Raw genomic sequence first — 27,479 nt, forward strand, 5'->3', positions numbered from 1 at the left:
AGTGGCGAGCAGCGCTGCTATTTGTCCTGCTGCAAAATTTATGGACCTATGGGGAGCCCTGCAGACCAGCTGTGGGGTGCAGCACTGTATTAACTAGCCCATGGGGCTGCCCCTGGGGTCAGACATTTGATGGCAGGAGGACCAGCAGCAAGGACCAGCCACCACCAAATTCCAGACCCACAGGCCAGATAATGGAGTCTCATGTTCCAGATCTGGCCCATGCCCCAGCCGTGTACCACTCATCCAGCCCTGGGGACACCAATGGTGTAGATCAGGCTACAGCCACTAGCTATGTGCTAATGACGCCTTAATCTGTACTGTCCACTTTTACGTTTGCTTCCTTATCTCACTTATTGCCATGTTTGCTCCTCCTGTTGTTATCTCAGCAGAAACTGCAACTAGCTTGGAAGTGATTTTTTAAAGTTGTTTGAGGCAGATATTTTTGCATAATTACTTCCAGCGGTTTGAACCAGTTTTGAACAAATATGTGCCAAATTTTGAAAATAAAAAATGTCTAAGTAAAAAAATCTCAACGGACTGACACTAAAAACAAGTTTTTGAGTAAGCAGTGGAAAAGAGCTAATATTCTTATGTTCCAAAAGAAATGTTAATTAAACATAAGTTCACAATCAATAGCCTGATGAATAAAGTACAAATAAAGGCGCTCAGCTTATGTCCCAGCTTTTATCAAAGTATTTCAATTTTTCCTTGGGACAACAAAGAGGATATTTCTCAGGTATGAAGGGGTACAATATTTATTTATTGCATATAGTTATCTTTAAGTCAGTAAATTGATGAAACATTCTAAAACAAATTTATTTCAATACTATAATGCAATCAGATCTTACTATTATTCATTTGCCTAGATTGTGCTAAAATAAAGAATGATTATTTACACCATATTTAAAGGTTGCTTTGCTCCTATTAGAAGCCAATTAGAATCCTGCTCCAAATAACTTTCACTGTGCTTAAAATTAAGTTGTAACAGGGAAGAGCAGCAATCCATAAGGTCGGGAAAAGGCAGCCTAAGGGTTACCATATTATTATAGTGTTAATTAATTAAATGAGATATAATTATAAGGATGTCTTTCTGATTTCCTAGCATCAAAGGGGACTGTCACCACCATCTTTTGGAGCTAGGGTCCTTACATATGAATGTAGGACAGTTGTGCTCAACTTTTTTTTTTGTCCACCAGGCTGGATGGGCAGTGCCTGGTGCAAACATGGGCCGGCTCTTGCCAGTCGGGTCAATCTGGCACCTGGAGCACTCATAGCAGGGCCCTGTCTAGCCTAAAGCAGCCATTGGTCCTGTTTTATAGCAGACAGTCCTGTTTTTAAACCCTTTGCCCTCTGTCCATCCCTGAATTAGGAACAGACTAGAAAAAGTCCTGCTTTTCAATTCATTGGTGGAAATGCATGTCAATCATTTGTCCTTGCAATTCTATTGGCAGTACCTAGAGGCAGGTCAGCGCACAGCCAGGAGAAGCAGGGTTCCTAGCCAGCCAGGGAGGGAGGGAGGTGGGGGGATTCCAGCAGTTGTTCCCTTTGCATCTGTGCAAGAAGCCCTGACTGCAGTGCGCATGCAGGCACAGCAAGAACCGAGACCCTGTTGCGTGCCTGAGCTCCCTGACCCTGGGCTGGGCATGTGCAGGTGGACCCAGGCCTTGGGGGCAGCTGAGCTGCCAGGGCCAGGCAGTTGGTTTATACCAATCCCACCCCCCCATGCACTGCCTCAGCACAAGGTACGGGCTTTGAGAGCAGGCAGGTGGAGTACTGTATTTGTATCTGATAGAATGCCGGTGGGACTGGGAGGAGGTTCTTAGAATCACAGAACATTAGGGTTGGAAGGGACTTCAGGAGGTCATCTAGTCCAACCCCTTGGTTAAAGCAGGACTGGCCCCAACTAGATTATCCCAGCCAAAGCACTGTCAAACCAGGCCTTAAAAACCTTCAAGGATGGAGATTCCACCATCTCTCTAAGTAACTTGTTCCAGTGCTTCACCCTAATGAGGAGGTTTTTCCTAATATCCAACCTAAACCTCCCTTGCTGCAACTCAAGACCATTGCTCCTTGTTCTGTCATCTGTCACCACTGAGAACAATCTAGCTCCATCCTCTTTGGAACTACCTTTCAGGTATTTAAAAGGCAGCTATTGCTATCAAATCCCTCCTCAGTCTTATGTTCTCCAAACTAAGCAAGCCCAGGTCCCTCAGCCTCTCCTCATAAGTCATGTTCTCCATCCCCCTCACCATTTTTGTTGCTCTCCACTTGACTGTCTCCAACTTGTCCACATCCTTTCTATAGTGGGAGGCCCAAAACTGAGTACAGTACTTCAGAGGTGCCCTCACCAGTGTAGAATAGAGTGGACTCATTACTTCCCTCGATTTGATGGCAATGCTCCTACTAATGCAGCCCAGTAATCTATTAGCCTTCTTGGCAACAAGGGCACACTGCTGCCTTGCATCCAGCTTATTGTCCACTTTAACTCCGAGGTCCTTTTCTGCAGAGCTGCTGCTTAGCCAGTTGGTCCCCAGACTGTGGCAGTGCATGGGATTGTTTTCTCCAAAGTTCAGGACTTTGCACTTGTCCTTGTTGAACCTCATGAGATTTCTTTTGACCCAATCCTCCAATTTGTCTAGGCCACTCTGAATCCTAGCCCTACCCTCCAATGTATCTACTACTCCCCACAGCTTGGTGTCCTCTGCAAACTTGCTGAGGGTGTGCTCTGTGCCATCTTCCAGTGCATTGATGAAGATGTTGAACAAAAACAGCCCCTGGGGTACTCCATTTGATACCATCTGCCAGCTAGACATTGACCCATTGATTACTACCCTTTAAGCCCGACAATCCAGTTGGTGTTCTATTCATCTTACAGTCCATTCATCCAACTGCATATTTCCTCAGCTTGCTTGCAAGAATGCTGTGGGAGACTATATCAAAAGCTTTGCTAAATTCAACGTATATCACATCCACTGCTTTCCCCACATCCACAGAGCCAGTTCTCATCATAAAAGAGAATCAGGTTGGTCAGGCATGACTTGCCCTTGGTGAATTTATGCTAACTGTTCCTAATCACCTTCTTATCCAAGTACTTAGAAATAGATTTTTTGAGGATTTGCTCCGTGATTTTTCTGGGGACTGAAGTGAGGCTGACTGTAGTTCCCTGGATCCTTCTCCTTCCCCTTCTGAAAGATAGGCACTATATTTGCCCTTTTACAATCGTCCGGGACCTCCCCTGATCACCATAAGCTTTCAAAGATAAGGGACAGTGGCTCTGCAATCACATCAGTCAGCTCCCTCAGCACCCTCAGATGCACTGCATCTGACCCCATGGACTTGTACACATCCAGTTTCTCTAAATAGCCTCTAACCTGTTCTTTCACCACTGAGTACTGCTCACCTTCTCCCCAGTACAATAGTCTGGCAGCCGACCTTACCGTGAAGACTGAGGTAAAAAAAGTCATCGAGTACTGCAGCCTTTTCCTCATCACTTGTCACTTCCCCCATTATGGGACCCGTACTTTCCCTGATGTTCCTCTTGTTGCTTTTCTGAAGTCCAGGGTCCATTCTCTACTGCTTTTGTTTCTCCCTTTTGTCAGGGTCCTGAACTCAATTATCTTGTAGTCACTGTTGCTCAACTTGCCATCCACTTCTACATCCCCCACCAAAACTTTCCTGTTTGCAAGCAGTAAGTCAAGAAGAGCACAGCCCCGAGTTGGCCTCTCTAATTGTTCTCCAAAAATCCTTTCCTGGATTGTTTGTGCACTGCTGTATTGCCTTTTTAGATCTCAGGATGTTGTCTGAGGAAAGCCTTATCTACCTCAGTTCGTCTATAGCACGCACCCACTACAACATCACTTTTGTAGCTCTCCCAGATCATTGGCCTAGAGACTTTCAAGAGGCCTATCTCCAGTTTCATATTGGAGCTCTGAGCAATCACATGGCTCTTTTACATACAGTGCAACTCCTCCTCCTTTTCTCCCCTGCCTGTTCTTCCTGAACAGTGTGTACCTATTGTGGTAATAAATTTAGTCGGGCTTCTGGCCTACTTGACTAGAAAAACAGACAAAGACCAGAAGAGCTGATACTGCTTATTTCAGTTACATGTTTTAAAATAAGGCATCCTGCATATCTTATTACCCTGTGCACAGATGTCCAATTAAGTAAACTTGTTTTAGTTTCTCCAAGGTCATATTTTTTTTCTCTTTATCTGTCATAAGTATAAAAATGCTTGAAAACTTAGAGAGGGAGAGGATTCCTTTGAAACAGACAAGTGGGTGATTCCCCTTGCTGTATGAAATCCTCCCTGTGATCACAGTATAGCCCTAAATAAAGAAAAGCTGGCTTTGTCAGTTCTGATTCTACCACAACGCGAAGTTTGATTTCGTCCATAATTTGGTGCCGTGACTTGGATAGAGATGCCCGGAGTTATCAGTTGGGACACAGACATCTCTTCATTGAAGCCCTGGCACCAAACCAAGGTAAGAGACCTTTTGAAATCTCTATCGGGGCTTTTCAGTGAGAGGCTGTCTCTGTCTCTTCCTGATTTACTGCTTGAGGCTCACTCTATCCGAACTTTTTTCTTCTGCCAGAACTGTCAGATCCACTGTGTAAGTAGTAACTGTGAGTAGAAAGAGTTAAGGTTAAAGACTCTGTGTTGCTGTTGTCAGTGAAAGTATTTCCCCATGTGAATTAAGTTCTGTAAAGAACTATGAGGTCTCTCTGAGGCCAGGAGTGGAAACCTTGTGCAGCTGCCTTGAAGACAACAGATTTCTTCTGTGTGCTCTTCGAAAGCAAGGGTGCAAGGTGGAAACTCCTGGAGTGTGAGTGTTTTCCACGATAAGCATTGACCAAGGCTAAGACTAAAGAGATGCTCTTGAACTTTGTGCCTCAACGCAGAAATTCCCTTGTGTAAATTGAGAGTATGAATTGAAAAATATGAGCCACTGACCAGGTCTGAGACTAAGGTTGGGTTCAGCCGCCCCAAGGCTGTCCAGAAGGGCAGTTTTGAATGCAAGGGTGGCCCAACTGGAACCTCGTGACCCAGTGGACAGGTTTACCCTTTCCCCACCCTCATAAATAAGCCGTGTCTAACCGTGAGTAACTGCATGGTGTGCTGTTATTGCAGTGGAGTCTTGTTTTTGGACATTAGCCACAGCATTTCTGTGCCACTAGCAAATATCACAACCTGACTGGACACCCTGAATAAGCCATTCCTGTATGAAAGGCCTGTGTGAATTGAGTTTAAAGATATGGGGAGCGGAAAGTCTAAAGACATATTGGCTCCACCAAAAGGGACTCCAGCATTGTACATGTACACACACTATGGCCATAAAAGTTGTAAGTTTCTAGGCAAATGGAATTGGTATACCAGAGATGATTTTAGCCGGCAGTTTCCCCTGGAGGGAACATTTGATTTAAGTAAAATTGTTCATCTCTGCAGAGACCCTGAGTTAAGAGGTAGTAATATACCATCGACTCAGTGGGACACATTTTTTGATTGGTATGAAGAAACTTTCAAAAGACATCAAGAATCTCACGTTCAGAGTCTTAAGGACTCCCAAGAGAAACTGAAATCTCAGATAAAGGGATTAAAACAGAAAAGTGCACCAAAAGGGGGCCCCCATCAATAGTACCATCAGCACCAAAACAACTTTATCCACAAATAACTGAAAATGAATCTGTAGAAGATATAATTGATTTTCTTAATGTGCCACCCCCATATCAGCCTTAGGCAAAACCTAAACTTGAAGAAGTCCAAAGTAACTAAATAGGCTCTTCCAGCAGCATTAGCCCATCTCACCAGGAAACTATCACTCAACAACCGTCACCTGCCCCCGGGGCATGCCCACGTCCACCGGAAGCATGGCGTCTATCTCCTGAAATCTCAACCCCCTCCTCTTGTTTAAGGTCTGGTACCCAGTATGGTCCAGCCCCTCCTTTAAAATCTAAAAAGACTCAGCTTATGCCTTTACGCCAACTTCCAGGGCAAGGTCCAAATGGGGAAACTACAATCACAGTCCCTGTCCCCTGGACCCCAGAAGATCTCCTAAACCTTGTTAAACAATTTCCCAACATCAGAGAGGAACCCCAAAAATTTAGAGATGAATTAGACACTGTATTCCATTGTTATAATCCAACACAGGCAGATTTGAACCAATTAATGAGAAGTGTTCTGCCCTCTGAGGTCCGCAACCGCCTCGCTGCACAGGTTACTTGGCCTACTCAAGACCCTGGAATAGGAGATCGCCTAGCAGATGCCCGAAGACGCCTCCTTGAGGCTGTGCTTAAAATTTGCCCCAGGAAAACTAACTGGGCCAAAATACATAACTGTAAACAAAATAAAGAAGAATCCCCAGCAGACTACATGGACCACTTGAAACTAGTATTTGAAAGACATTCTGGTATTGAAAATGCAGCTAAAACTGCCCCAGAAGCACTTGCTTCTGCTTTTGTCCACAGACTTCTTTCTAAAGTCCAGGAACAGTTGTGCACAATTGTTGTAGGTTGGCAGACTAAGCCACCTGCAGAACGAGTCACCATTGCAAATCATTGTACAACCTGCCAAGAAAAGAAAAAGGAATCCACGCAAACTAAGCTAATGTCATTACAATTACAGACTTTAGGCAGGAGGTTTCCATCAAGGACAGTTCAAAGGCAGGTGACGTGGTCTTGGGATGGGATGAGGAGGATTTCAGTCCCAAAATGACAGTTGTCATTATTGTGGCCAGCCAGAACACTGGAAGGCTCAATGTCCTCACTGGCCTGGCCAGCTGGAGATGACGTTTAACCTGCCACCACCTCCTCTCACTCAATTCTCTGTCCTGAATCAGGGAGCCTCCTGTTAGGCCAGTCTGAGGAATAGTAACATCATCACAGCCCCACTTCTCCCACTTAATCAAGATGAACCCTTTGTTTCCTGGGTGATAAATTGTATCTCTACAAAATGTTTAGTAGACACTGGTGCAAGCCACTCTACTCTTCGAGCTGAAGAATTTTCTACAACTCCCCTCTCCTCTGCTGTTGTAAACACTGTAGGAATTTCAAATCAAATAGTTCCTCATCCTGTTTCCCAACCATTACATGTTTCTGTTGGTCCTGTTTCTGATCAACATCCCTTCCTCCTTAGTCCTTGTTCTCCTGTTAATTTGTTAGGCAGCAATTTGCTTTGTAAACTTGGCTGTACTATCTATTGCTCTCCTAATGGTGTTTATTTAGATGTCCCCTGTGATAATGAAATAGCAGTACTTGCCGCTTTAGCTAGCTCACCTCCTGAGCCTGAGTTCCCTAATCTTTCTGTGTTGCAAGAAGAAATCATAAACGCTGTCCCTCCATTTCTCTCATAAATGCTGTCCCTCCATTTTTATCATGCTAATGAAGTAGGACAAATCCATACTGCCCAGCCTGTAAAAATTAGATTAAACCCAGCTAAGCCTTTACCCAAAGTTGCTCAATACCCTTTACGTCCAGAAGCCAAAGAACGGATACGGCCTGTTATAACTGCCCTTTTAAAGCAAGGTATCATTGTCCCAACTAAGAGCCCTTGTAATACGCCTATTCTTCCTGTAAAAAAAACCTGGAAAGAATACCTATCGCTTTGTACAAGACCTCTGTGCGGTAAATTCTGCAGTTTTACCTACTTTTCCTGTTGTACCAAATCCAACTACTATCTTGTCCTGTATTCCTCCTAATACTTGTTATTTTACTGTTGTTGACTTGTGTTCTGCATTTTTCTCTATTCCTACACACCCTGATAGCCAGTTCCTCTTTGCATTTACCTATCAAGGACTTCAGTATACCTGGACGCGATTGCCCCAGGGCTATACTGAATCCCCTTCTCTTTTTTCTCAAATTCTGAAGAAAGATCTAGATGACATAATATTTAAAGAAAATTCTGTTCTTGTGCAATATGTTGATGATTTGCTCTTGGCATTTACCTCCCTTGAAGCCTGTAAAACTGATTCTTTAACTCTCCTCACCTCTCTTGCCCTAAAAGGCCATAAGGCATCTAAAGAAAAGCTACAACTTTGTCTTCCTCGTGTCCACTATTTAAGTCATGATATTTCTGCTGGAGAACGACTGCTTTCCTCTTCCAGAATAGAAGCTATTCTTAAAATCCCTAGACCAACTACTGTGTCCCAAATGCGTACCTTCTTAGGCATGGCTGGCTACTGCCGTCAGTGGATACTCGGCTATGCCTCCATAGTCAAGCCGCTGCAAAATCTGACTCTTGTTAATACCCCTGAGCCTTTACCCTGGACTTCAGAAATCAAAGCCGCTTTTGCCTCTATTAAACAAGCTCTGTCACAAACTCCTGCCTTAGGCCATCCCGATTATACTAAACCTTTTATTCTCTTTTGTCATGAAAAAGACGAATTTGCACTTGCAGTACTTACTCAGACACATGGAGACAAGCACCGTCCCATTGCTTATTATAGCTCTGCTCTTGACCCTGTTGCAGCTGGATTTCCTCCATGTTTCCGTGCTGTAGCTGCAGCCGCCGTCACTGTTGAACTTTCCTCCACCCTTGTATTAGGTTCTCCCCTTACTGTTGCTGTCCCACATGCTGTAGCAGCCCTTTTACTAAAAACAAAAACCCAACACCTTTCAAATGCTAGATTAACTAAGTATGAAATCTTGCTTCTCTCTGCTGGAAATATCACCCTAACTAGGTGCCCTGTTTTAAACCCTGCTTCTCTGTTACCTACCCCTTCAGATGGTGAACCCCATGACTGCATTTTTGTTACTGCTCACCTAACAATGCCCCGCACTGATCTAAAGGACAACCCCTTGCAAAGCCCAGATCTAGTATTCTATGTTAATGGATCGTGTCAAAGAAACTCAAAAGGTTCCCTTGTTGCAGGATATGCAGTATGTTCCCAATATTATGTTATAGAAAGCCATCACTTACCTAATGTGTATTCAGCTCAAGTTGCCGAGCTTGTGGCCCTCACCAGGGCTTGCACCCTAGCCTCTGGTGCCTCTGTTAATATTTATACTGATTCTCGCTATGCTTTTAGTATTGTACACGATTATGGTCAACTTTGGAAACAAAGAGGTTTCCTCACTTCAGGAGGTGCCAAGATTAGTAATGGTCCATATGTAAATGCCTTGTTGAATGCTTTACAATTACCTTCTGCTGTTGCTATTATTAAATGCCAAGCTCACCAGAAACCTTATGATGATGTTACACGTGGGAATGCTCTGGCAGATTCCACTGCCAAAGCTGCAGCTATTTCCACTCCTCAGGCTACACCTGTGTTTTTTTCTATTCCAACTGAATAGAACTAGTCTCCAGAACCAGAGAAACATACATGGAGACTGGCTGGGTGTTTGTTACACCCTGACCATTTGTGGCGCTCCCCGGACGGCTGCCTGGTTGCCCCAGTGGTCCTTCTTCCTCATCTTGCTCGCATACACCATGGCATGGCACATGTGAGCAAAGGGGAGATGATAGAAGCTGTTAAGTTTGATTGGTTTGCTCCAACTTTTCCATCTGTGGTTCAACAGTACTGCCACACCTATCCTAGTTGCCTGGCCCATAATGTGGGAAAGCCTGTAAAAACAAAAAAGGCAGCACATCCCCCACTTTGGGGACTGTTTGTAAATTTACAATTAGATTTTATTCAAATGCAGAAATTTTGTTCTTATGAATATGTTCTTGTTATTGTATGCATTTTTTTCTGGATGAGTAGAAGCCTACCTATATGCAAAAGATGACACCATCACTGTAAGCAAAAAGTTGCTCAGAGACTTTATTCCAAGGTTTGGTATTCCTTTATCCCTAAATTCTGATAGAGGAACTCATTTTACTGGACGGATAATGAAAGAAGTCTGCAAAGTCCTGCAGATCCAACAGAACTTTAATTGCCCATACCATCCACAGGCCTCAGGCCAAGTGGAACATCAAAATGGCATTCTGAAAAATAAACTGGCCAAAATTTGTGCTGAGACTCACCTAAAATGGCCAGATGCACTTCCCATAGCCCTTATGAGTATGAAATCTACTGCCAACCAAAAGACTAGGCTTAGCCCACATGAAATTCTAATGGGAAGACCCATGAGGCTCCACGCCTTGCCACCTGTTGCCTCCCACTTTTGTGATATACATTCACTTGATAATACCATTCTGGACTATTATAAGGCACTAATGAAGTGTGCTAAGGTTTTTCATTCACAGGTACAGGCAGCTCTCCCCAAAGAACCAGATGAGCTGTGCCATTCTATCCTGCCTGGAGATTGGGTCCATATAAAAGTCCGTCAATGAAAGTCATCCCTGGAACCTCACTGGAAAGGCCCATTCCAGGTACTCCTGACCACCAACACTGCAATAAAGTGTTAAGGACTCCAGACATGAATCCACGCTTCACACAGTAAGAAAACATCAGCCCCATTAGACCCAGAGTCTCCTCCATATTAATCTCGTAATCAGCCTCCACAGACTGGTAATGAGCCTAGCGCCTGCCAGCGGAAGAGCTCAAGACCAATAGTGAGCCAAGTGCCTACTGGCGACAGGGATTTGCCACTACAAAGAGAAGAGGATGTGCCCCAACGATACCACTATGCCCTTCGGGACAGGAAAAAGGCCTCTACCTAGTTCCTGGTTCCCAAGGTGGAGTTGGTTAGTCGTGATTTGGGTAATTCTCAGTATTTCTTTTTGGGCCATCTTATATGAACTTGACTCATCAGTTATAAGAAACTCTGTAAACCAAACTACACTTCTGCACCGACAAAGATCATTTCATGAAAATATGTTCTTGCCTTTAGTTAATCAGATTTAAATAGATTTAAATGTCTCTCATTGTTGGATATGTAGTCACGTCCTTATCTATTCTAAGAGAGAAATACCCATGATACCAGTACCCTTGAATGCAACTCAGATGTTAGCACCTTACCATTCAGATTTTCATGGGAATGAAAACTGGCAGAATGTAAGTTGCAACCGGTCTGACTATGTACGATTAGCATATGCCACCCCTGAAAAGTTCTGTTGGACGTGTAATGGATCTCGTGTTGCAGTAAGAGTCAGTAAGTGCGAGGTATAATTTAAGATAAATAGTGCTTGGTTTTCTAATGGTTCCTGAATATCTAACTACTCCCCTGCAGGTCAATTTTCAGGCTATTATTCACCATGGATGATGTCCCCACACTGTAATACAGGTGGATATACTGCATTAGCTGGTCACTATTTTGTGTGTGGAGATAAGGCCTATAAAAATCTACCCTCCAGTTAACGAGGAACACGCTATGTCTCCGCAGCATATCCTGCCTTTACTATTAGATCTCACTTACCTAAAGGAAGAATTCGCAATGTTCGCGAAATTACAGAAAATCAAAAGTTTTGGGGTATAATGATCCCCAGCTATGGCGCAGGCTTAGCTGTGTCTGAGATAAAGAAATTTGCAGCATCTCTGGAAAAAATAGCTAATGCTACTGCTGATAGTTTTGATAAAATAAATACAGAAATGAAGGAAATGGACAGTCTGCCATTGGAGGTGGTTCAAGCACCTACATTGAACACCTTCAAGAGTAAATTGGATGCTTATCTTGCTGGGATCCTATGACCCCAGCTGACTTCCTGCCCTTTGGTCAGGGGGCTGGACTCGATGATCTCCCGAGGTCCCTTCCAGCCCTAATGTCTATGAAATCTATGAAATAAGGCAAATGACATTGCAAAACCGACTTGCATTAGATTATATACTAGCCAGCAAAGAAGGAGTCTGTGCTTTAATAGGTAAAGAATGTTGTACTTATATTTGTGGCAGGACCGCCCCTAGGGGTGCCGTGACCTCCCCTAGTGTCCTTGTCTACCGTGCCAAGTCTGGGTCTAACACATCCTCCGTCTCGCCCGCCACGTCTTTGATCTTGTTCGTTCAGTGAAGGAGGCTGCCTTTCTACACTTCTAGGCACGGGACCGGTCTTACTGTGCCGGGATTCCCTCCTTTGTTCCGGTGCTGGTCTTCTCCCGGAGCCAACTCAATACACGCGCCCCCTCCTGGAGCGGCTCTCTCTGAGCGTGCCCCTCTCGCCCCGCCCGGACTGCCCAATAGGCTTACTCCCCTCTCAGGGTTTCATCTCTCTCAGGCAGCGCCCCCCTTGGGCCTGCCTCCCTCATGTTCGCTGCCCTCACTCGGGCCTTCTATGCCCCCACTGGGGCCCTCGCTCGCGCCTCTTGCACTCGCTGCCCGCACTCAGGCCTTCTGTGCCCCCACTGGGGCCCTCGCTTGCACCTCTTGCGCTCACTGCCCGCACTCGGGCCTTCTCACTGCCCGCACTCGGGCCTACACCGTGCTCTCTGCACGCGTCTGAGGCTCAGGTGGCCGCAGATGTGCCTGGCCCTCTTGACCCCTCTCTGGGTCCTTTGCCCCCCCAGGCAAACACCGCACCTCTCTCTGGCACATACCGTGCCCCTCCAGCACAAACCATAGTGCCCCCCTGGCACCATGTCCCCTACTGGGCACCGGGAACCCCCAAGCTGTTGGGGAGCTCCCATGAGGCCTCCTCACACCCCTACAGCCTCACCCGATCCTCCAGTCTAATACTCACAACTCCACACTATGCTGGCTCACTCACATACCTCTCTCAGGGGTTCTCTCCCTCCCCTCGCATCATCGCAGCAGTCAAACTGCCAGCATAAACTCTGCTGCTCAGCTCTCCGCCGCAGAGCTCCTGCTCCTGCGGCTGCCAAAGGGGGACTGCCACTGGGCCCAGGCCTGAGCTGTTATAAAGGGCCTGGTCCTGCCCCCTTCTGGTCACCTGACCAGCTGGTTGCCCTAGCAACCCGCAGCTGAGCTGCCCTGGTGATTGGCAGCTCTGACAATCCACACCTGAGCTGCCCCAGGTGACTGGCAGCTCACCTTCTTTCCTTCTTAGGCACGGAGAACCCAAGTGCCTCCGTGACAATATTCCAGATAATTCAGAAGAAATCCAGGATTTAAGTAAACATATTCAAAAAGAAGCAGCTAAATTGCATGAGTCAGATAGTTGGAATTTGAGTTCTTAGTTTAGTTCTTTTTTCAGTTCCTTAGGCTCCTCTGTCATTCATAGTTTGTTGATATTGTTTGTTGTTTTTATTGGAGTATGCCTGGTGTTTATGATAGTACAATGTTGCTTAAGTTGTGCTGCCAAGCAAATGTGGAATAGCCCATCAACCAGAAACTAAATATATAATTTGTATCTTGAAATAGCAGAAAGTAAAGAGAAAGAAAAACTAGAAGTTGAAAGGGTAATGGCTATAAATATCTAACTTGTTAGAAAAAAGAAAAGAAAAAACAACAAAACAAAAAACACAGGGAATGTGGTAATAAATTTAGTCAGGCTTCTGGCCTACTTGACTAGAAAAACAGACAAAGACCAGAAGAGCTGATACTGCTTATTTCAGTTACATGTTTTAAAATAAGGAATCCTGCATGTCTTACTACCCTGTGCACAGATGTCCAATTAAGTAAACTTGTTTTAGTTTCTCCAAGGTCGTATTTTTTTCCTCTTTATCTGTCTTAAGTATAAAAATGCTTGAAAACTTAGAGAGGGAGAGGATTGCTTTGAAACAGACAAGCAGGTGATTCCCCTTGCTGTATGAAATCCTCCCTGTGATCACAGTATAGCCTTAAATAAAGAAAAGCTGGCTTTGTCAGTTCTGATTCAACCACAACGCGAAGTTTGATTTCTTCCACACTATCCATGACCATGCTCCAGTCATGCAAGCTATCCCAGCGAGTCTCTGTTATTCCAATCATGTTACAGTTCTTTGACTGTGCAAGGACTTCCAATTTTTTCTGTTTGTTTCCCAGGCTCCGCATATTTGTGTACACACACCTGAGGTGACTAGCTGATTGCGCTACTTTCCCAGGAAGAATGAGATGGCCTCCTCTGCTGCTCGCTCCTACTTCCTTTTCCTCCTGGTCCCCCACTTCCCTGCTTACCAGGGCTGTGTGAAGCTTCAGTAGGTGATTTGATATGAAGGAGATTTGGCCTGATTTGGGAATTGAATCTCTGAATCCAAATCGAATTGGGAGACCAGTTAAAAGCTCTGAATTAATTGGAAGCATCAAAATTGATTCGGAAAAGCTTCAGAAAAGATTCAGCTGTTTCAGGGATTCGGCCATAGACTAAACAGGCAGCCGATACAACTGCCTCCAGCTGGTAAGTCTGTTAGGGTTGGGGGAGGGGGTAGAGAGGGCGGGGGGCTTGTTACTCGGGGAAAGAGACAGTGGGGCATGGGATGCGGGTGCGGGAGCACTGGGAGTGTTGGCTATGCCCTGCTGCCACTTGCCTAGCCGGGGCAGGGGCTGGCAGGATGAGGGTGCAGTTCGCTGTAGGCAAAAAGGGGCAAGTGACAGCAGGTCATAGCCCCCGCTCCCAGTGCTGCCGTGCCTACATCCCACAACTCTCAGGTCGACTGGCAAGCCACAGCAGGGCAGAGCCCCCGCACCCAGCGCTGATGCAGGTGCAGTGGCAATCCCTGCTGCCTCATGCTGCGTGCAGGTGCCAGGTGGGGCTGGGTGATCCCCACTGCCCCCCACTGTGTGGAGGGCTCTGCCACAAGTGCCCAGAGGCCCCTGATCACTGCTGCTGCAGCTGGTGAGAGCGTGGCTTTTTTTTTTTTTAAGTTCCAGGACTAGGCTAGGACTGGGCGGGGGATGGGCCTGGGCAGGGCAGCCATGGGGCCTTGTCCTGTTGCCTCCCCCACCCAGGGAGAGGCAGGCACAGCCAGAGGAGCTGTGAGAGAACCTGCAGCTGCCTGGCTGTGCTTGCCTCTCCCCGGCTGATCCGAATCACCAAATCTCTCCGAATCTTCCAAAGTTAATTTGGCCAAATCAATTCAGGAGAGTGATCTGAATCTCTGAATTGAATCACTGCCCTCTGAATCAGCTGAATCCAAATCTGAATTGAATACTTCCCTATTTGCACAGGCCTACCACTTACCTCAGGGCTTTGTTTTCCATCCCCCAGCAAAGCTAGTTAAAAGTCCTCCTCACTAGGTTAGCAAGCCTGTCTGCAGAGATACTTTCCCCTCCCTTTGGCAGGTGGATCCTGTCGCTTTCTACCAAGTCTTCTTGGAAAAACATCCCATGATGAAAGAAGCTGAATCCCTGCTGGTGACACCACCTGCACAGCCATGCATTGATTTGGAGGATGCATCCGCTCTCGCCAGGGTCCTTACCTTTGATTGGAAGGACTGAGGAGAATGCCATCTGAGCCCTTCCCCCCTTCATCCTTACACCCAGGTCCCTGTAGTCACTCTTGATCTGCTCAGGGTCATCCCTGGCAGTATCACTGGCGCCCACATGGATGAGCAACATGGGGTAGTAGTCAGAAAGCTGGATAAGTCTTGGTAATCCTTCCATGACATCTCGGATCCAGGGTCCAGGCAAGTAGCAGACCTCCCCAGAAAACAGGTCAGGCCAACAAATGGATCTCTCTGTGCCCCGCAGAAGGGTGTCTCCAACCACCACTACCTGTTGCTTCCTCTTCATGGCAGTGGTCTTGATCCCCCTCACCTTGGGGATTCCTGGCCTGCCCTCTTCCATCAATGGAATGCACTCCTCCTTCTGTTCTTGTCACAGTCTGCACACCCACAGAGCAGTGTGGTGAGTCCCTGGGGTGTCCTGCTGTGCAGGGAGGGGGAGCTTTGGGCAGAGGGACCTCCAGGCACTTGGGCAGCTGGGCCAGCTCATTAAGCCATTATTCCTCCTTCAGGACAGGCAAACCTGTCTGTCTCCTGGGGAAGGAAAGGAGGGGCCCAGTGAGCAGCTGGCTGCACTGCCACAGGCATCCAATGCCTACTGACCCTACTTAGCTCAGCTCTGACCAGAATGTGGCCAGGTCAGATTTCCAGATGCCCAGTGTCTATGCTGAATGGTGATGTGGGGAGGCGAGGTCCCTGTGCAGCATGTGCCCCTGGCTGCCAGGAATGGAGCCGGGCTGGAGTGACACCAGATCCCAGTGGGGGTCGAGTGGGGCTGAACCTCACACCTGCTATGTCACATTCTACAACCATGATGCAGGGGGAGTGACAGGGGGCTCCTTGCTGGCTGAACGGCCTTGCAGCTGAAACTAGCGTTTGCTTTTCCTCATTGCACAGGGTGCCATGTGTTCATCGGCGTGGGGTTCATGGACGGAACAGCAGTTTTTTTGTGGTCTTTTTTGTGGTGTCCCCACACCTTGCTGCTGACTTGATAACGGGTCTGGTGGCCCCACCCCTCCCCACTGATTGACTGAGGGGGCTGGTGGTCCTGCCATTCACCCAGGGGATGACCTGTATTCTGGCGATGCATCAGTGGCCACTAGTCTAGCTGTGCATAGTGTGGCAGGAGGCAGATCCGCCCTGATCCAGGTGTGTGGGGGAAGGTAACCTGACCCACCCCTGCAGCAGGGGGCATGACCAGACCCCGATCCACAATGCAGGGGAAGGGAGTGTGGCCCAGCCCCTCAGGGAGAAGTGTGCACGGCCCAGCTCCAACCTGGCCATGGGGAGGGAAGGGAACGCAGCCTAGTTCCGATGTAGCCATCTGGGAGGAACCGGGCATGGCCTGGTTCCAACATGCTGCACGGCTCCTAGGAATTTGAGAGTGGGGAGGGGTGGCAATATTAATTGCCACTGTTTCCCTGCCACAAAAGTTCCCAGCCCACGGGGAGCCCATTGAGTTGGATGCCGAGGCTTCACAGACCTCATTTGTTCTGAAGGCAAGAACTTGAGCACCTCTGATATAGGAGAACAACCTAAAATTTCCATACCTATAGAATCCTCTACTGAGGAGTTTGAGATAGACAAATTCCACAGACAAAGCCCCCTGCTGGTCAAATTGAAGGCTTTCTATTTCTCTTGGACAGGAACCAGACCAAATTAGAGCTGTGACTGCCCATAAAACTTTTTATAATTTATTTAATAGTCTGGATAGAGATTTTCTTTCCTAGCTTAATAATTATTGTTTCTTCTACCTTGAAATGGGAAACCTGGATACTGAGAAGTGATTTAGAAAATCAAAAAATCATACCTGTCAGTGGTTCTCAACCTTTTTAGACTCAAGGCATCCCTCATTAGATGCAAAGCACCCCTCAGAAAAGGCCAACTCTTCATAGTTTCATAGTTAGTAGGGTCGGAAGGGACCTGAGCAGATCATTGAGTCCGACCCCCTGTCATGGCAGGAAATAGTGCTGGGGTCAAACGACCCCAGCAAGGTGTTTATCTAGCCTCCTTTTAAAGACCCCCAGGGTAGGAGCCGGCACCACTTCGCTTGGAAGTTGGTTCCAGATCCTAGCTAACCTGACTGTGACATAGCGCCTCCTGCTATCTAGCCTGAATCTACCCTCTGCCAGCTTGTGACCGTTATTCCTGGTCACTCCTGGTAGTGCATGGGGGAACAGGGACTCCCCCAGTGCCTGCTGGTCCTCTCTGACTAGTTTGCAACAGGCCACTAGATGCCCCCTCAGCCTTCTCTTGTGGAAGCTGAATAGGTTCAGCTCCCGTAGCCTCTCCTCATAAGGCCTGCCCTGCTGCCCCCGATCATGCGAGTGGCCCTCCTCTGGACCCTCTCCATGTTGTCCACTTCCCTCCTGAAGTGCAGCACCCAGAACTGAATGCAGTACTCTGGCTGCGGCCTGAACAGTGCCGCACAGAGGGGGAGTACCACCTCCTTGGATCTGCTTGAGATGCATTTGTGGATGCATGACAAGGCGTGGCTGGCCTTCCTGACTGCATCCCCACACTGCCGGCTCATGTTCATCTTGGCATCAATGATGACTCCAAGATCCTTTTCTGTCTCTGTACTGACAAGAAGGGAGTTCTCCAACCTGTAGGTATGGTGCTGGTTCTCCCCCCCGGTGCAGCACCTTGAACTTGTCAGTGTTGAATCCCATCCTGTTCTCATCCACCCACCCCTGTAACCTGTCTAGGTCTGACTGTAGCCTATTCCTTCCTGCTAGCGTGCCCACGTCCCCCCACATCTTAGTGTCGTCTGCGAATCTGAACAGGGTGCTTTTTATCCCCTCGTCCAAGTCACTGATGAAGATGTTGAACAGTGCAGGCCTGAGGACCAAGCCCTGTGGAACCCCACTGCTCACATCCCTCCAGGTCGAAAATGGCCCATCCACTACCACTCTCTGGGTGTGACCCTCCAGCCAGTTGGCAACCCATTTGACTGTGTAGGTGTCAACACCACAGTCCCTCAGTTTCTTAATGAGAATGGGGTGACAGACAGTGTCGAAGGCCTTCTGAAAGTCCAGGAAGACTATGTCTACTGCTATCCCTGCATCTACAGATTTGGTGACCTGGTCGTAGAAGCTCACCAGGTTAGTCTGACAGGACCTGCCTCTAATGAACCCGTGTTGGTTGCCCCTAAGCATAATCTCCCCTGCTGGCCCCTCGTGGACATGTGTCAGAATAATTCTTTCAAAAAGCTTACCCAGGATTGAAGTAGGACTAACTGGCCAATAGTTTCCTGGGTCCTCCTTCCTCCCTTTTTTTTGAATACGGGAACCACGTTGGCCCTCTTCCAGTCCTCTGGCACCACACCAGAGCACCACGAGTGCTCATAAAGCCATGCCAGGGGTCCTGCAATGACCTCAGCTAATTCCCTCAGTACTCTGGGGTGGAGATCATCCGGACCATCAGATTTGGATACATCTAGTCCCTCCAGAAGTTTCCTAACTAGTTCCTTACTAACCCTTGGCCTAGGTGCGCCTCCCCAAGGTTCTAAGGGGGGGCCCAGAGAGGGGGTGGCTGTTCCAGTCCCTGCTCAAGAAAATGGAGGCAAAGCAATCGTTAAGTAAGATAGCTTTGTCGTCTGGTGTGACGACCAAATTTCCTAGCATGTCTTGCAGGGGCCCCACGTTACCCGGAACCTTCTTTTTGCCCCCTATCTATTTAAAAATGACTTCTTGTTGTCCTTGATCCAGAAAGCTAGTCCCAGATCCACCCCCGCCTTGGCCTCCCTGACTGCCCCCCTGCATCCCTGAGCAACCGCAGTATAATCCTCCCTGGTGATGGCCCCTTCCTTCCATTGAGTGTGCACCTCCCTTTTAGCTAGGAGACATTCCCGGATGCTTCTGGTGACCCATGGGGACTTTTGCGCCCTCCTGCCCCCTTTGATCAATCCCTTTGATCCGTGTTGGGATTACCTCCCTTTGGGCTTGGAGGATCATCTCCTTAAGGAGCGACCACTCTTCTTGGACACCTGGCTCCCCTCCCCTCAGTGCTTCCCCAATTATTCTCCTTAGCTCATTGAAGTCCGCCCTTCTAAAATCTAAGGCTGCTGCCTTGCTGTAGGCCTTTGCCACCTTGCACTCTTAGGTGGCATTTTTTTGACAATGGAAAAATAACAGAACAATTCTTCTGTTGCAAAGAACTCAGCAGAACCGCAGCAGGTCAGGGTGTTTTTTGATGCTTCAGATTCCTATTTGAAATCTTTGGGTTTACTTTGAGAATCATGTGTAGGTGCTAATATTTCATGTCACCCTTAGAAAGCTTTCACAGCACCCTGGTTGAGAATTATCTAGGGGTTCACTATAACACCTTAAGAACTTTCATCTACTGTACACAAATAGTGTTTCACAGTGTAAATGTCCTCATTCCAAAGCTCCATGAACAGAAACAGATCTTCCTGGAGATTACTACGGAAACAGCAGCACTTCTCAGTGAGGGAATATTTCTTTGCTTCATTCTTAGGAGCATACTGAATCTTAAAAGACTTTGCAGTGTAAAGGCACTAATCCTTTCTCAACAAATAAAACAGATCCCAAAATTTATACTGCAAATCAAAAAAGGGGGGACATATGTTTATTAGTTGCCTTTTGTTACCAGTGTGTCATTGATCTTTATAAAATCTTTTGAATATAAGTAGTAAAAACATCAACATTAAAAGAGACTTCTGTCACTGAAGAGAGGCAAGGATTCTTTTTGAGGATATCTTTTATGGGACCAACTGCATGGTTGGAATAAAGTTAGATAAGCTTTTGAATGAAGTGCATTTCTAAGAATGCTGGTGGGAATCAGTTGATTAGAACACACAATGCTAAGAAGCAATAAGAATAACAGGACAGCATGCTGTTTGCACAATTAGCTTCAAAGACAGCTGTTTTTACACTAAAAAAAAGTAGAAGATGACAGTGCAAAGCCATAATACATATGAGCACAAAAACAGAGAGGCACAATATATTTTACCTTCTTGGTGTTCAGATGAAGGAAACAAAGTCTAAAAGATGCAAAGTACAAAGAAAAGAAAAGGCAGCATCTAGGAGCAAAGAAAGAGGGGACAAAGATGTTAGTGTATGTGAGAGACTTAATAAGAGACATTGATAAGAGCCCTGCTGGCGATCTTTATAACTATCTTTTCTTCACTAAAATGGATATCAAGCTATTTTAGGTAATGTGGAATAGTTTATGGTTTCCAAATGAGTACAGGATAATATGGAGGAACTGGTTAAAAACATGTTTTAAATAGTAGTGTTTACTTTCTGTGAATAAAGTCAGGATTAATATAGTCAAGATTCAATAAGAATATTGACATACTGACTTCTTCATCACTTATTTTAAAACAATTGAAAAAACACAATGTGGCAGACTATATGCTGGTGGCAACACCTATGCAACCCGTGCCATGTGATGACACCTTTGGTTGAGTCTACCTTGGTGATATCACAGCATCACAGAAGTAATTAATCTTTTTTTTGTGAGACTAATATGCTGAAACTGTGCAAGTGCAGTTTGGCAAATCTGTTTAAGATGACAGGGAAGGTTATTGTCTACATATTTAATTCAGCCAAAACATCAGGCACTTCAAACTCAGAGACAGGTTCACTAAAAAATATATCCACAAGCACAATTGTCTGTCTAGGCTACAATTTCCAAGTGTGAAAAAAAGACAAATGAAAATGCAAGACTAACTCTTGAAACGTGCATCTTTGCAATGAATAAATCTTGGGCCAAATTCTCAAATGGACCTCTATTCCTGTACCTACCAACTCTGAGGCAAAACCCCTCTGTGCTTCCAACTATGTGTGTGTTCATATAGAGGATCATTTGAAAGCTCGGCCCTTTGAACCTGAAGTCAATCCAGAAAGATGACTGTGTGGGGATGGTTTAGTCATTAAATGTATAATTTCTTGAAATACAATGTAGAGACCTAAACTGTCTTGGAATTAGCAGACATTAGCTGAATACAGAAAAGTGGAAACAGAGAGGAATAAATTACATTCCTTGTGCCCCACAGACGATTGACTCCAACAGAGTGCAAAGATGTTTATACTGTAGCCTTTCATGTGGTTGTAAACTCCTATTACATGTTCAACAGAGCAAAGCTGATGGGAACTACTGAATCATCCTGCTCACTAGAATGCTCTGCCCTGCTTCGTTTCTGGTTATTACCACCCAATTTTCAGGCATCTTAGCCCAGTATAACTGAGAGCATAGATGCTTTTGTGTAACAGCAACCTGAGTCCCAAACAAATTTTTTACCACCTTGAAACTCTGCTATAACTGTGCCCCAAAGCCTTTTATGCACTTGATGATATTCAAAGCCATTTAATTTTAATTTAGAATGGCTTTGGAGGGGGAGGGAAGCTCACAGGCATCTAAAGCAAATTTTGCTGCATCAGACTCTTTATTTTTCCTCTGAGGCAATTAACACAGATATTAAGATAGAATAAATGGAGTCTCAGTATGTGAATGAAGCAAAGCGTTCTCACCATTTAAAAGGTGCTCATTACTCAAAGACTAATTAAGAACAATGGAAGAGTTAAGGTAGAAATGGAAATGAAAGAATATAAGATGCAGGATTTGCTCGTTCAAATCTTGCACGCTTGTCCTGAATTGAAGCCATCTCAACATATAGCACTGTTATGGAAGCTTTCAAGAACAGTTGGCTTGATTTTACAACTGGGTTAGTAAATTTATATCAAGAAAATAAACAGTCTATAAACATCAAATAACTTCAATGTCTGTGAAAATGTCACACCAATGAATAATATAACAACCACTGCGGTTCTCATGATTTTGTTCCTATAGTGACAGACCTTGAACTGACTGAAAGAGACAGAAAACTAGTGCTACAGAGCACAGAGCTCACACGGATTTTAGTCAGTTAGGCATGTCGGCCCTTCTGAAAATCTCACAAAACACTGTTTTATATGTTTAGGTGCCTGGTTATTTTTAAAAACCTGGCCCTAACTGATTTAGGAGCCCAAAGTCTCATTTTCAAAAATGGACAACAAGAGGGAAACTGACCTATAAATGCATGACTCACTTTTGAAAATCTTGCCCTATAAAACTTAACTGATGTTCGAGTGATTTAAAGCAGAATGAAGCATAGGGAAGTAGTATTACTTTTGGCTTGAACAGTCCAACTTTTTTTAAATGGAACACAAAAAAACCCAAATTTCCCAAAACAACATAAAATGTGTGTTTATATTTGGATTAGATGTTTATCTCTGGATTAGGGTCCTTCTATTAGCAGAAACCTGAATATACCATATTTTCTTGCACAATAGCACATACTGAATAGCAACAGCTAGGGAGCAGAGCCTGCTCATTGTTCTGCTCCCTGTGAATTCCTTCAGATTTTACTTTCGGTTTAGCTAGGTAAGTGGCAGAACCTGCTCTTACTAGACTTTTCTCATATAATGAACACTTGAGTTTTCAGCAGCTGGTTTATAGGGAAAAGGTGTTTGTTGCATGTAGAATTTCATAGGCACCCAAAATAACAGTTACCAAACACTCATTCTATACTAAGGCTGAAACAGAATTTTTACAGCAGAACTTGACTTTATTAAAACAGTGCAAGAACATTGGAATCCAACTTCATCTTGAGGTGAATTAAAAAAAGAGTTCTGTTTTTTTTCCCCTCCCAAACCACACTTATTTGAGCTTCTATGAATCTTGATATGGAAGTGACATAGATTTGACATTATGGAAACAGATGAGGTGAAATCTTGGGTTTACTGGGTGTGTCTACATGTGCAATTAATGCAACTGAATAAACTCTGGTGCAATTTGAGCCAGAGTAAGATAATCCCAACATCACTGCCTACACGTACATTTAAGCACACATTGGATAGTACTCTAGTCTGATGCAACTATTTGATGGTGCTGTAAATTAGTTTATGTCACCCAATTGCTGTGCATGTGCAGAAAATGATGCTTTACTGCACAGTAAATTAGTCTACTGTGCATTAAAGTGCACATGTAGATGTGCCTACTGAATGGCTAAACCCAGATCAACTTCAGTGGGCTCAGAAAGACCCAAAGGACACCATTCATTCACTGTAATGAAAAACTAAGACTTAATTTAAACTGCTCATCTGAGATTCACCCTATGGAGCTAACAGAAAGTTTAGACTGTGAAAATGTCATTATTTATAGGGGATATCTACAACACAAATGTACCAAGCCTAGCAGCACTACCATCACACATGCTATACTGTTCCAATGTGTAAGTTGGAAGCAGGTAAGCCATGTTTGCAATGTACAGAGAATGATCAGCCTGGGTATGGCACCATGCAAACACAGCTACCTTACTTTAGATTTGGGAAACAGCATATCTAGAGTAGCACAGCATGTCTGAGGAGATCACTGCCTGGAACAGTAAGTTTTTGGTGCCTATATGCCCATATAGGAGAACAACCTACTACTACAGTATCAGTTTACCATTCTATTTACTTATACTGTAAGAATACCATATACCATATACCACATACATAAACTAAACTTTAAATTTCCTTTTCTAATTTTGCAAGTACACTTTGGAACATACACAACTGACTGGACCTACAAGGGAGTCATGCACCCATTTAGTGTGCCAGTGGCTATTTCAGTATCTATTTTGTGTAGTTGAGCACCTAGTTTGCTCATGCCTATCTGTGGAGATTTTCCAGCAAGTTTTGCACATGCACTGATAGAAGTCAGCTTAATACTTAGACCAACTGTCTTGCTTGTTATAGGACAGGTGGTGAAGAAGATCTGATTTCCCCCTTCAGTTGTACTGCTTTCATTGTTTTCCTGTTATCAGTATGACTTATGACACAGCTTCTTGTTGTTTGATAATTAATGGTGTTTGGCCACCAACATGTTCTCTATCCCAAAAATCACTGTATCTGATGTAAGTTAAAAAAAAAATGAAATGGCAAAGGCGACTTACCCTGAGATGATAGAGCACAACTCCAGTACTGAGGATATCATCATCCATGGCCATTAAATGAGGTAAATTGGAATCTATTGTCACTCCAACCTTTTCTTTGTTGATATCAACGCTATACTCTTCCATGATGGCTTTCCTATCAGTCCATTTACTGGTCCAATCTTTGGTCAGCTGGTCAATCTTTAGGAAAGTCAGAAGAAGTTAACTTAAAGAGAAGCTGAGCTGTAAACCCATTCAAAATGCTTACCTTAAATAAAATAAAAGGATACGCTGTCAGCATATTTTCCTAACCTTTAAAAAAACCACTTCGTTTATTCTTATATACTGTTCTAAAGCTTTAAAAAAAAGTTCTTCAAATATATACAAGTCAGTGGTGATCAGCTGTCATTTCCATCTGATAACTTCATGGCTTTTTTTTTGTGTGTGTGAAATATGTTAGTTATCTCAGTTCATATTCTAAAGGACAAGTTTCACAAATTTATTTCCATGTCTGGCATGTTCTTTCAGAAACCTTACTAGACAGGTCTCCAACTGAACAGGATAAGCAAACTTAATGGACACTATTGACTTTTATTTTTCAAAATGAACCAAATTGTTTAAAAAAATCATTTTCTCACTAAGCTCTTTCCAAATAGTGAATGCTATTAAATATTTCTCTAAAACAAATGGTAAAGATTTTTTTTGCTCCCTTGCTGATGTTTATAGAATTTGCTTTCACTAGTTAGTTTCTTCCATGATTATGGGCTGGCAAGCGAAAAGAGCAAAACTGACTCATTCTGTCAAATTCAAGTGCTACTTGTGACAACAATGGGTGCAGACAAAAATCTATTTTCTATCTTATTTATGTTAACATAAATAATGCCCCCGCTATCCTAGATGGATCCTTCTCAGTCAGGCTGTAAGGTAATTGATAGGGTAGTGTGTAGAAGCTTGCACTGCTACTGTCTAGGTTGTCTGTTCAGTGAGAGGCAGAGTTTTCAGCAGAACATCATTTATTTAGGAGTTTTACAAGACCATAGGCCGCATGCATTCTTGTGGAGCACAGAAGCTAGTATCTCACAGAAAACTGACAACACAGAACAGTTCTACTTTTAATGTTATATTTCTTCCTAATGATGCCAGAGAAAAGGGTAAAACATTTCTTCAAATCCACTCATGACTTTATCACATATATCTAATTTATCTGAAAAGCACTTTGCTACTACAATGGCTACTACAATGGGACACTATAAACAATCCTTAAATAAAGAGGTGGGATTGATATTCCAGGTGCTACTAAGAACATTTTAAATGCTCACTGCAATAGTGAGAACTGAAGAGCGGGCACGTGGTATTTAACAGATTGAAAGTTTTATGAAAAACTGTCAATGAATGAAACAGCAAGCAGGAAAAGTTTGCTATGGGATAATTTTTGCTGGTGTTTAAAAGTATGTCATTAACCCTTACCAAGCTGGCAGAAGGAACCAAAGAGAATATACTTACCTTCATTTCATTCTGAAGAACTAATTCTGTCAGATTTCCATCTCTGTCATCACTCCATGAAGGACTGGAGTTCCTCTGAACAAACAAACATTACAAAGATCTCTGTGTCTGTTTCCTTACCCATAAGTCAGACAAACATATGTGTCAAAGACTGATTTCAGGAAGGCAAAGCACAGGAACATAAAGACAGGTATGCAGACATTTGATTTTACCCTCCAAATTTATTCATTAAATTCCTTCCACTAGTTACTACCTATAAATCATTGTGAAAGAATGGCTAAGAACTGCTTCCACAATGTCACTTTCATGTGGCAGAGCTCAAAGCTAGTTAGTTTCTATCTCATCCAGCATGGAGGGTTTTATTGTAAGATGTAGGGTTAACAAAAATGACAAAATTCATATCCAGTTCCATGAAGGAGGAAACACCAGAAACAGTAAAGAATGCTAGCTAGATAAAGGCTCAAAAATCTTCTCTAACTGAGTATTGTCTTCCTGGGAACCTAAAACTACTCACGATCTATTAGTTCATTTTCTTGGAAGAAGATTGTGACAAGTGTGGCAGTGGTCTTCAATAGTTATTAATATTGCATCTCTGTCTCATTAGTGGGGTGCTTCCGGACCACATACTGGAGTGGAAATTTCATTCCAGGGATTTATCTGGCTAGCACAATAAGCTTACCTACCTAAAAAAAGAAATGAAATCCCTTCTAATAAACATTCAACAGCTCACACTGAGGATTTGTTAAGAGATGATGGCAGAAGGCAAGTAGTACCCCCTAGACACAACAGGGGCATTCTTCAAAGAATGAAGAGGTTACATTTAACATATATTTATCAAGGTGTAATACAGACAATTCTGCTTCTGCAACTACTGAAAGCATCACTATGGGTCCAGTTGAAAAAAAATTTATACACACCAGCTCAAAGCTTATTAGCATAGTTTTTAATCTGTCGATTTCTTCTCGCAGTTCTCGAATCAGTTTTACATTTGCATCCTGCAATATAAAGAGACAAATATTAAAAATCTACATATAAATAATACAGTGAAAGAAAGCAATGAATGTCCTTAAATATTTTTGCTCCAAAACAAGTCTATTACTAAACATGACAAGACATGCAGCAGTACATCCCAGGTAAGTACCCAAGACACCATTCGGAGGGCTCAAATGCCTCTATACTAATGCTAGGAACATGGGGAAGAACTCAGACTTCTGCTTGCAGATAATAACTTTGATTTAGTGGGGCTAACAGAAACCTGGTGGGACCCTACCCATAACTGGGTGGTACACATCGAGGGGTACATGTTGCACATAAGGGACAGACTAGGGAGGAAAGGGGGCGGGGTTGCTCTCTATGTAAAGGAGCATTATACAGCTACCCTAATCAAAATGGGATCAGAGGAGGAGAAAGTTGAGGCATTGTGAGTTAGGATACATGGAGGTTGAGGGGAAAGGGACTTAGTGGTGGGGGTCTGCTACAGACCACCACACCAAGAGGAAAAGCTAGACTTGGAATTCTTGAGGCAGCTCTGAGAGGCCATACAGTCTAGGGATGTGGTTGTCATGGGGGACCTAAACTACCCTGCCATCCACTGGGAGGAGTAGTCAGCCAAATCTAACTGTTCACATAGGTTCTTAACCTGCATGCAGGATCTTCACCTAATGCAGGAGGTATACAGTCCCACTAGGGGGAATGCCTTGCTGGACTTGGTGTTGGCTACGGGGGAGGACCTGGTAGGGGAGCTGCAGATTTGTGGTCACCTTGGAGACAGTGACCACCAATCAATCAAATTCACCATATGGTGTAGGGTGGGTATGATAACTAGTAGGGTGGAAGTGCCTGACTTTAGGAAGGCTAACTTCAGTG

The 27,479-nt window shown here is 44.5% G+C and overlaps 1 protein-coding gene across 5 annotated transcripts in view; it reads right to left on the reverse strand.

Moving 5' to 3' along the window:
- Positions 1-27,479, reverse strand: part of STARD9 (StAR related lipid transfer domain containing 9) — a 232,345-nt gene that overhangs the window by 68,077 nt on the left and 136,789 nt on the right. For all 5 annotated transcript variants that reach the window (XM_090033337.1, XM_090033336.1, XM_090033335.1 and 2 more), the window contains exons 14-16: positions 26,531-26,608; positions 25,614-25,688; positions 24,132-24,311 (exon numbers count right to left, since the gene is read on the reverse strand). In XM_090033337.1, the coding sequence (XP_089889463.1) occupies positions 24,132-24,311; positions 25,614-25,688; positions 26,531-26,608 (333 nt within the window). The remainder of the gene's footprint in view (positions 1-24,131; positions 24,312-25,613; positions 25,689-26,530; positions 26,609-27,479) is intronic.

The sequence above is a fragment of the Crocodylus siamensis genome, chromosome 2 (genome assembly GCF_052110815.1).
Source record: "Crocodylus siamensis isolate JL-2025a chromosome 2, ASM5211081v1, whole genome shotgun sequence".
Lineage (NCBI taxonomy): Eukaryota > Metazoa > Chordata > Crocodylia > Crocodylidae > Crocodylus > Crocodylus siamensis.